Raw genomic sequence first — 11,085 nt, 5'->3', positions numbered from 1 at the left:
CCCTAGGTCTGATGACCCAGGTTTAGCCTGCCTCATATGGTAGACACCCCAGCTCTGCGAATCAGTTGCACTCATGTACCCTGCCTGCAGCTTAACAGCCTTATCTAAGATTTCCTCTCTGCCAATGTGTTCATTTCCCCATGGAAATACAAGGACTCCATTCTTTTTCCTCTCTGGTTCACAATCTCTAACACATGCTCACCATCTAAGTGTGTCAGAGATTTTGCTTTGAGACTCACATGGGCACAGTACCTCCAGAATTTCCATACAGACCTCAGTTGTGAGGGCACAGCTTGTGGGCCTGGAGCTTCCAAGGCAAGAGAAGACCAGCAACTAATGCCACCTTCCTGAGGTGCTGCTCTGCTCTCAAGGCACTTGCACATCTATTTCCCCCTTTAATCCCTCCCAGCAATGCTGGAGAAGGCAGGGCAAGCAGCAGCATCTCCACTTTAAGAAATCCTGAGTTCAGAACTGGCTTTTGAGGACCTACTCCAAGAACATGAGAGGAGTTGGGATTAGGGCCCAGAAGACAGGACCTCAGGTCAGCATGTCCTGCTGTGCCCAGAGCAGCCAGGGACACCATACCCACCTGTTCCTGCACCAGCAGGAGTTCCAGGGTCCACCGAGCTGTAGAACTCAAAGTCAAATACCAGGCAACAGAGAAGGAGCAAAAGGCTTTATTGATAAATACACAGATATGTCTGTACACAGAGACCTGCCGTGGGACCATGACTAGGCTGCAGACCCCACCACCACTTGGGTTGCAGCCAGAAGATGGTCCTCTGCAGACCCCACACAAAGCCCAACTGTCTGGCCACCTACCTCTTCTCTGCAGATTGTGCTAGGGGCAGGGAGAGGTAGAGGCCCACCTCAGGCTCCCCGAGCCCTGGGGCTCACTGGTTGTTCCTTCCCCTCCAGGGGACTGGCACTGTGCCCAGGGCAGTCAGGGTGGGGGCAGAGGAAGGAGACAGCAGCTGCTTCCAACCCTGAGCAGAAAACTGGAGTGAGCACAGTGGGAGCACCAGATGGCACATCTGGGCTCCAGGGTCTCCAGGTGGGCCCGTGGCTCAAACCTGCCTCTGGAGAAAGGCAGGGTGGAGGGCCCCAGGGCACTAGTCCTCTGACAAGGTTGGCAAGGCCTGTGTGTGGCAGCACTGCTCCCTGTTGCTGGGCACTCCCTGGAAGGCGAGGTCCCTTCACGGCTCACCAGAGCCACACAGTGGGGAAGTGCGCCTGAAGAAAACAACAGCACTTGAAGGCAGCAGCAGGGTGGGGGCCCAGGGCTCCACTCCCACAGAGGCCTTCCATGACCCCTCTTCACAAGAGTCTGTGGGCCTATCAGTCCTGGGGTGGTGGGGGCTGGTTGATGATGACCTGAATAACGAAATCTTTCTGGATCTTGGTTTCCTGGAGCCGTGTGCGGTCTGTGAGGAGTTTCCCAGAGAAGAACCATCGTTGCCAGGACGGCTCTATGCCCTCCTGAGCATGCAGCTGCCTCTTGAGTTGGCCCACTGTGTCAGGCAGGCTGGCGCTGAGCCGCACGTCCTTGCCTGTGGAGAGGCGCACCTTCAGTGGGAACTCACGGCGCACGCTGGGGGTGGGCTCAGGGGGCTCCAGGGTCTCCTCCTCAGTGTGCTCTAGCAGCAGGTTCACGGGCGGTGACAGGCAGTAGATGGGCAGCTGGTAGCGATTGCCCAGTTCGTCATAGCATTCACAGAGCGTGCCTGTGGAAAGGCAGGGCAGGGCAGTCAGTGTGTTGGCTCAGGGACCTGTTGTCATCCTCTGAAAGTCCTATGTTGAAACCCTAACCCCTAATGTGCCTGCATCTGGAGATGGGACCTATAAGAAGTAATTAAGGTTAAGTGAGGTTATAGGAGTGAGGCCCTAATCTCATAGAATGTCCTCATAAGAGATGCCAGAGCACTCTCTTTCCTCTTACCATGTGAGAACACAGTGAGAAGGTGCAAGAAACTAAAATAGCTGGTACCTGGTCTTGGATTTCCCAGGCTCTAGCATTGTGAGAAATAAATTTCTATTGTTTAAGGAACCTAGTAGATAGGGCTTCGTTATAGCAGTCTAAGCTGATTAGTGCATGCATCATGGCCATCCCATAGCCCCCAGGCTCACCCCACAGTGGGGTCTCTCTGAGACAGCCTTACAACCAGAGGAGCATGGGGCTGCAGTCCTGGGCTGTTGTCCTGGTTCCACCAGGTGCTGTCTTGATCAGCCCTGACACATAACTTCTCATTTGTTCATTAAACAGCTCTGCTGACATGTGTGTTGGGTGCTGGGCTTGGGCTTCAGTTTCCTTACTGGTGCAATGTAATGTACATAGAAATGTTTACTGAATCTTGAGCAGACTTTTAAGTGCTAGGACTAGGCCAGGGGATGTTATGTTGTCTTGCTAACAATCATTTCCCTTTCTGCTTGCAAAGTTCTCAGGCTCTAATGTGAGAAGCCCCTTGCTCAATGTCATACAGTTGGGAAAAGACACAAGCTTGAAAATGGAAATAGCTGGGTTAAGACCCAGGCCTGTGACTCTGGAATTCCACCCTTACCCCCGCTTTCCACAGCCTACAAGGCTTCTGTAAACTTAATGGAGAAGTTCCAAGTTCAGTTCCTAGCACACATAACCCAACAGAAGATGGTGTCTCAGATGTTCTGGGACCCCAAAGTGCCATAAACAAGCCATTAGCTTGAAGGTTTGCTGCTGTCTTTTTATCCCTGACTTAGGCATGTTTCTCTATGTCCCCCTTTTGGTCCATGCTCACTCTGAGTTGTTTGATGATCAAGTGAAGAGCCACATATACCTACACCTTCACCTCTACCAACTTGGACGGAAGCTCCTGGCATATGGCTAGCCTCCACTTCTAAACTGTGCTGATGACCCCCATCTCTAGCAGGGATAAAATCTTGGCCCGGCCTACTTACCATGAGGCAGGGTAATGCTAGCGCCATCCAAGATGGCCTGAGCCAGCTCATGGTCATTAGCCTCAGCCGCATAGGCAGCTGCCTTGAGTGCATCCCAGATCTCCTTTCGGCCCTCAAAGGCAGGTGCCGTGTCCCAGAACTCATCCCGCTTGCTCCGCAGCTGCCCATCTGTCATGGGGTAGTCACTCTTCCACTTGAGCCGCTCCTTCTTCAGAGGCTCATTTCGCCCTGGGCAGGACAGATGGAGAGAATCAGTATCTCTAAAGCCACTGGGCCATGATCTACCTTTCCCCAGGCCTCATTCCCCCCAGGGCTAGGGCCTGTAATGTCCAGCATCCCACTGCACAGGTTCCTAGGTTCAATAAGTCCCCAACCTATGAACAAGTTCCATTCTGGGAGAATGTCTGTAAGTTGGATTTGTTCCTAAGTCTGACAAAGTGAGTCTTATACACCTTTGACACAAATACACAATGTAAAGCTTTTCCTCTTGCTTCTGGACATCCTGAGCTCTGACTGAGCACTGTCTTGCTATACACTATCACACTGTCCAGTGAGCACACAGCAGCACAACTGTGACGATGTCCAGCAGACATATGAGCAACTTCTGCAATTTGTTCACATCTATGAATGTTCATAATGTGAGGTCCATTTGTATCAAAGTTCACAACTCGAACAGTCCTAAATCAGGGATTTACTGTATTTAGGTCTCTAGGGCCCTCCCACGACAGCAGGAAAGAGTCCGGAGACCCAACTTAGGGATACAAAATAATTTTGTCAGCAAAGTATATACAAATGCTCCTGGACTTAAAATGCGGTTATGTAGTGATAAGCCAATTTTAAACTGAAAATATCCTAAATCAAAAATGCATCTAGTACACCTAACCCACTGAACATCATAGTTTGGCAACAGTCCACTGCAGAGTGTCAGCTGCTTCCCCCTATGGTTATGTGGCCAACTGGGAGCTGCCACTGCACAGCATCAAGAAAAAATGTCAGGAAGATCAAAATTCAAAATTCAAAGTGCGGTTTCTATTGAATATGTATTGCTTTTTGGTTGTATGTTATTTTGTTTTGTTTTGAGACTGAGTCTCACTATGTCATCTGGGCCAGCCTTGAACTCTCAATCCTGCCTCAGTCTCCAAAGTGCCAGGATTATAGGTATGTGCCACTACGCCTGCCTTGTGTATTACTTTTCCATCTTCAGAAAGATGAAACAAATCTTAAATTTGGGACCGTGTACAGCTTTTGTTGTTGAAGGGTTTGTTTTTTTTGGCTTTTTGAGATAGGGTCTTGCAATGCAATTCAGGATGGAGGACTGCCATGAGTTCGAGGCCAGCCTAAACTACACAGCGAGACCTTGTCTCAAAAAAATTTAAAAAAAAAAATTTTTTTTCCCTTCTTTATATCCACTGTTTCAGAAATGGGTTAAGATATTTGCATTCCAATATTCAACTTTTTATTTCATATTTATACCACTGTCAATTTCCATATGATTAAAAATTATAACTATTTGAAGACCTTGTCACTAATGTGCCATCATATATAAATAATTATAGGGGCTGGGGATTCAGCTCAGTGGCACCACACCTGTCTTGCAAGCACATAGCCCTGAGTTCAATCCCCAGTACCAAAAAAAAAAAATAGTTAAAAAGAATTTTTCTTTTCTTTTTTAAAAAATTTATATATGTATTTATTGGTACATTTTAGGTATAAAATACATTTACATTTATTATCGGGTGTTTGTACCAGAACATGATGTATCTTAGTTTTTATTTTTTCTTTTCTTTTTTGGCAGTGCTGGGGATCAAACCCAGGGCCTACATGCTAAGCACATGCTCTATCACTAAGCTACAACTCCAGACCAAGTTCTGTGTGTATGCGTGTGTGGGTGCCTGTGTGCATATTACTGGGGACTGAACACAGGGCCTTCACACTGAGCTAAATCCCCAGCTCCATCCTCTCCCCCTTTTTGAGATAGGGTCTCATTAAGTTGCTAAACTGTCCAGGCTGGGCTCAAATTCACAATCTTCCTGCCCCAGACTCTTAGAGTGTTGGGATTACAGGAGTGTGCTGCCACAACCAACTTCCAAGACTTTTTAAAAATTTGTGAGACAAGGTCTTACTCAATTTTCCAGGTTAGACTCACACTTGAGATCCTCCTGCCTGGGCCCTCTATGCAGCTGAAATTACTGGTGGGTGCCACCATGCCTGGCTAAGAAATTTTGGCAGGAGGGAGTAACAGAGACTGAACCCAGGGCCTCTGCACTGAGGTACATCTCTTGCCCTTTTAAACTGTGAGACAGGGGCCAAGGATGTAGCTCAGCAGCGTAGTGCCTGCCTGGCAAGTGTGAGGCCCTGAGTTCGATTCCTGGTGCCAAAAAAGAAAAATAAATAAATAAACTGTGAAATAGGATCTCACTAAATTGCTAAATTGCCCATGCTGGGTTCAAACTTCCCATCCTCCTGCCTCAGCCTCCTACAGTGTTGAGATTACAGATTTGTGCCATCACACCTGGCAAGAATTTTTTTTTAAGTCATAACTAACCAATCAAAAAATTCCAGCAGGGTATCGGGATGGCTGAGTGGTCTAAAGCACCAGACTCAAAAAATTCCAGGTTATCTGAAGAAAATATTTACATCAAATGTTATTTTTCTTGTTACCCAAGTGACTCCTATGACAAGTCCAGACCATGGTCAAGACTGAGGGCAGAAGTGTCTATCAAGTCATTGTGGAGGCTACCATCTCAAAGCTGAAGGCACAGCACTCAGCTTCCATACAACTCACTAAAGCTGGGCTTGCCACAGAGCTGCTCTTGCTGGCTGGGCCAGGAGGGGGCTACTCAGCTAAAGAGAATGGCAATTAGTGACCACCTGGACCTGAGCACTTTATGTTCGCTACCCTACTTCAACCCTGCAGTAGCCTTAGGCAGAAGGCAATATTACCACTACTTCACAGAGGACAGGGCAGATGTAGAGATTAAATAACTTGCCTGAGGTCATACAGAGTGAGGAGTGATACAGGAGGGTTCCAACTCAGGTGTGACTAAACCCTGTGACTTGGCCTTTTAATACACACCTGTTTGTGTGGGCAGAAAACTCTGTAGCCAAACATTCAATTTTAAGTATTTTGGGGCTGGCAGGAAGGAAATGCAAATCCTCTTTGGAGGAAAACAACTTTAAACCAGGCCTCAAAAAATTTCCAAAGTAGCCAGGTATGGTTGTGGATACCTGTAATCCCAGCCCTTGGAGGCTGAGGCAGGAAGGAGCCTGGGCTACACAGTGAGGTCAAAGCCAGCAGCCTGAACTACACAGAGAGATCCTGTCTAAAAAAAAAGCCCAGAGTAAAGTTTCACGAGAAATAAGTAATAAGATCATAGTTTTTAGTTAAAAAAATGCATTATGCAAGGAAATGAATCAGAATGAGCCAGAGCCATCTAAAACAACAGGCAAAAGAATCAGACTTTCACAGACTTCAGATTGAGATCTATCAGAAAGATTATAAAATACCATGTTTAAGAAATAAGAGCTGGGGATGGTGATATACACCTGTAACCTCCCCCGCTTTTTTTTTTTGGTACCGGGCATCAAACTCAGGTCCTTGCGCACCAGGCGGGGAAACCACTGAGCTAAATCCCCGGCCCAGCGCCCGCTTTTGATGGTACTAGAGATTGAGCCCAGGGCCTACATTCTGACCCTTTTTTGAATTTGTTATTTTGAGACAGTGTGTCACTAAGTCACTAAGTTGCCCAGGTTGGACTTGAACTTGAGATTCTTCTGAGTGCTGGGATTACAGGCATGTGCCACCACACCTGGCTTGGGAGACAGCTTTAAATGTTCACCTTTTAGCTCTGTTCCTGACAACTGAACCTGCTAGACTGTGATCCCCTGGGACAACTGAGTTGTACGGAACTGTGTACTTGCCTGCTTGCCGCCTGCCTGCCTTTCTCCCCCTACCCCTCCTCTCCCTCTCTCTCAAACTAAAGGGCTGATCTTTAAAACAAACAGCCTTAGGCCGGGGATTTAGCTCAGTGGTGCCGGCCACCTGCCTGGAAAGCGCAAGGTCCTGAGTTCGATTCCCGCTGCCAAAAAATAAAATAAAAATAAGATAAACAGCCTCAGAGAAAAAAATAAACAGCCTGTGGTGGTCCCTTTCAAAGTTGTGGCCCCAAGGGGCCACCAATTTAACTGGGGGATGCTACTGCCTTTGCTCACAAGTCTTGAAGTTCCCCACTACCAGACAGCAGCTAGCTTTCCCAAACTGTCATTTAGGCACTCCTTATCAACACACGAACATTTCGAGTAAGCCCCTCCACAGTGACCCAGGACACAGCAGTTTAAAAACTCTTCACCCTCCACACAGGGCTCTTTTGATGGAAAAACCACGGAGGTGGTGGGCAGGGGCAAGCAGGGTTAAGAAAACAGCAGGAGCCTGGCCAGTGTCATTGCACCTCTGTGCCAGTAGAGGGCAGCTCTAGCACCTCAGGGCCTGCTTGGCTCTCCATCACTGAATCAAATGCAGCATAAAATATGAACACAGTTTAGGCCCAAAGGTTGAGCAGGCACAGGGGACATGACCCAACGTCTGACCTCTACACACTGGTCCATACAATTTTTGGCAGACACACACAAAAACAGAAAATAGGGCTTTTCATCTAAGGATATAAGCAAATCAACAGCAACATTTTAATTCCCATTACTTAAAATATTTTATAGTTGTTAGTCATAAAATGGGCAGTAAGAAGGATGTGAACACTCACATGCTGCACAAACTGCTACAAACCTTATGAAGTGTGGTAAAGATTTATCTACAAAGCCATTTCAATCAGCTTGAGTTTTTTTTTTCCAGCTTGAGTTTTAATAGGGAAAGCTGACAACCCAAATAAATGCATACCATCAGTGGCAGCTACTTTGTGACAGTGAGGAAGAATAAAGAATAATGTCCACAACACAGTGAGAAGTTCAGAGCAGTTAGTGCTTTGTGCTCCAGCTTTTGCTTCTAAAAAAGCATGCATAATTATTAACATATCCTAAAATACCAAAATGCTAATAGTGGTTATACCTGATTGGCAGTTACCAGTGACTTTTTATTTTTTGGCTTTTTTTTGGGTACCGGGATCAAACTCAGGTCCTTGCATTTGCGCAGCAGGCGGCAAAACTACTGAGCTAAATCCCCGGCCCTTTTTTTTGGCTTTTATTTTCCAAGTACTGTACAATGAGAATTACACAGAATAAGAATTGTTGCTTTGGGTCCGGGATTTAGCTCAGTGGTTCAGCCACCTGCCTTGAATGCACAAGGTCCCAACTTCGATCCCGAGTACCAAAAAAAAAAAAATTGTTGCTTTAATGAGAATATAATAAAAACTGTTATTAAGGAAAAAGGATATATGGAGTTCCAGGGAGCAGCGCAGAAAAGCAGGAGAGCTAGCCAGGTGTGGTGGTACATGCCTGAAATCCCAGCACTCTGAAGGCTGAGGCAGGTGGATCACCAGGAGTTTGAGGCCACGCTGGGCTAGATACATAGTGAGTTCAAGGCCAGCCTGAACTACATAGTGAGACCCTGTCTTAAAAAAACAAAAAATTAAAACAAAGAAAAGTAGAAAGAGCTGGGGAAGCCAAGTGAGGGCATCTGAGGATGGTGGTGAGCTGTCCTGCCTAAAACCTGAAGCCTTGGATTCAAGCCTCGGGCAGCTCTGGGTGGCTTTGTCCAGGAGCAGGGCAGGCTCTACTGGATTCAGCAGCAGAAGCATCTAATGGCTTCTACTTAGGACTTTACCTGTTCTAGATAAGAATATCAGAAATATTTTCCTGGATAAAGATGATTTTTTTTAATAAAATGGAGTACTACTAACCCATAAAGAACAACAAACCAGAGACATCTGTAGCTAAATGGATGCATACTGAGGTGATACTCTTAAGTGAAATAAATAGGACACACATGTGTAAATACCGAATAGTTTCTCTGGTGTGAGAAATGCAAAGTGTAAATAAGGATTTAAATGAACAACTGATAATTTAAAATAGGAAGAAAAGGTCCAAAGGGGTAGGGAAAGTGGGAGGGGAAGGGGAAAGGAAAAATTGAGGAAAGGAAAAAATGGAAACAAAGTCTTTGTAAATAGGGATGGGTGAGGGTCAGGGATTTAGCTCAGTGCTTTCGCCGCCTGCTGCGCAAGCACAAGGTCCCAAGTTCGAGCCCCGGTACCAAAAATAAGGGATGGGTGGAGGGGGTAGAGGGGAGGACAGGGAATGGGGTAAAAGACTAAGAACCAAGATACATCATGTACAGGTACAAGTACCCAACGATAAATGTAAATGTATACCTAGAATGTAACAATAAAAGAATTTAAGGAAAAAAATGTTTCTTATTCTTTTTTTTTAATGTTTCCTATTCTTAATGAAGCTGAAAAAAGAGATTTCAAAAATGATAAAAGATCATTCTGTAATGAAGGTCTACAACCTGCACGGAGCCAGTGGGGCAAAATACCTTTAAAACATCATGGGTTTCTATGATTGTGGTGGGCAGGGAACAGCAAAAGATATTTGTGACTGGGCCGGGGATTTAGCTCAGTGGTGCCAAGCCTGCCTTGCTAGCACAAGGTCCTGAGTTCGATCCCTGGTACTGGAAAAAAAAAAAGATATTTGTGACTGAGCAGAGAATGTGTGAGTCTGAGTACAGAGGTAAAGGCTCACAGGGTTGTCCACAGCACCACCTGCATCAGAACCTTCTGGTATGTTGGTTAAACAGGCAGATTCATGGGCTGAACGTGTAGCTCAGTGGCAGAGCATGTGCTTAGCATGAGTGAGACCCTGGGTTCAATCCATAGCACCAGGGGCTGGGCTGGGGTATGTACTTGATTATGGTTTAGGAACTTGTTTGAAGACACAGCAAGACAAACACAATAATGGCATACTCAAACACGCCTTTACATAAAAAAGCTCAACGTATGGATGGTCCCAAAGTTACTGCTGAGCTAATGGCGGGGGGGAGTAAAGGGTACCATATCTTGGTTGGAGAAGGATAATGATGGTGGACCCTGTGGTTTGGCCTTGATAATGAATGGTGTTTGGCAATGCCACCCCCAAAGGAAGCACTGAAAGGAGAGTGGGGAAGAGAACACTAAAGGTCCTCTGCAATTTTCCCAGAGCTGGTGCGCAGGTGCGTGTGCGTGTGAGTGCGTGTACTCCCACCGCCTGACTCACACTGCTTAATTCCCAACAACTACACAGAAAGGGGGATTTTCAGAAACATGGAAGGACAACAGACCCTGGCTGCTTCCTTCTGAACAGCCAGGGCCTCGAAGTGTGCCTGGCCAGTGCAGGTCAGCAGCACCATCTGATGAATTGAGAATGGGACAAAGAGATGAACAGTGAATGGGGTGGGGAGCAAAAAGTGACAGACAGCAGCAGCTGGCGGGGGCAGGCAGCGGAGAGGTACACAGACAGCTTCTTCACTTTTCTGTTTGCTTTTTGTTTCTGGCACCACTGGGGATTGAATCCAGGGAGCACTGAGCTACATCCCTAAGCCTTTTTGTTAATTTGAGATAGGATCTCACTAAATTTCCCAGGCTGACTTCCAACTTGCCATTCTCCTGCCTCAGCCTTCCAAGTAGCTGGGATTACAGGTGTGTACCACTGTGTGTTTACCTTGGTCTCAAACTACAAGAGATCTTTCTGTGGCTTTGGGGACTGGAATAACTGAGCTCCTGGGACATGACACCAAGCCTGAGACCAGCCAAGGGGAGCAAAGATGTCCCATGACAGTCCATCCAAGCCTGGAGCCAGCTCTATTTATACTTGGAACAATCTCCCAGCTATTTCCCACACTTAGTAACCAAGCTCTGTCCCCAGGTTCCTGGCTCCAGGGATGGCCCCAACAGAGCCCTCCCCAGAAGTACTGATTATGATTGTGGACAAGTCTAGGCTTGCTCTGGGCATGTTCTGGTGTGAGAGATAAAGCTTCAGGCAGAAGGACAAAGCAGGAACCAGAGCCTCCCTACCTCAATACCCTGGGCTACAAGGGTTCCCTTGCCCAGAATCTCTCCTCCTTCCTCCTACCCACTCCAGCAGGCACAGCTGGAGTGCAGGTGGATGGCAGTATTCTACCTGGCAGAGGGGATAAAAGGTCAGAAAGAACAGCAAAAGAATCAGCCCAGCCAA

General features: G+C 46.9%; 1 protein-coding gene across 3 annotated transcripts in view; it reads right to left on the bottom strand.

Annotated features, from left to right (window-relative positions):
* Nucleotides 1-661: 661 nt before the first annotated feature.
* Nucleotides 662-11,085, bottom strand: part of Ubtd1 (ubiquitin domain containing 1) — a 56,464-nt gene continuing 46,040 nt past the window's right edge. For 2 of the 3 annotated variants that reach the window (XM_087185078.1, XM_087185077.1), the window contains exons 2-3: nucleotides 2,932-3,159; nucleotides 1,147-1,724 (exon numbers count right to left, since the gene is read on the bottom strand). In XM_087185078.1, coding sequence (XP_087041204.1) covers nucleotides 1,339-1,724; nucleotides 2,932-3,106 — 561 coding nt within the window. In that variant the 5' untranslated portion in view covers nucleotides 3,107-3,159 and the 3' untranslated portion in view covers nucleotides 1,147-1,338. Of the gene's footprint in view, nucleotides 1,725-2,931; nucleotides 3,160-11,085 lie in introns of all 3 variants that reach the window. The other variant, XM_004838599.3, reaches the window with a different exon arrangement.

The sequence above is a fragment of the Heterocephalus glaber genome, unplaced genomic scaffold (genome assembly GCF_053883595.1).
Source record: "Heterocephalus glaber isolate CG9 unplaced genomic scaffold, H.glaber_assembly_v1.0 deba00001497, whole genome shotgun sequence".
NCBI classification, from domain to species: Eukaryota; Metazoa; Chordata; class Mammalia; order Rodentia; family Bathyergidae; genus Heterocephalus; species Heterocephalus glaber.
The sequence above is the reverse complement of the archived record's forward strand: the minus strand, read 5'-3'. Positions and strand labels throughout refer to the sequence as shown.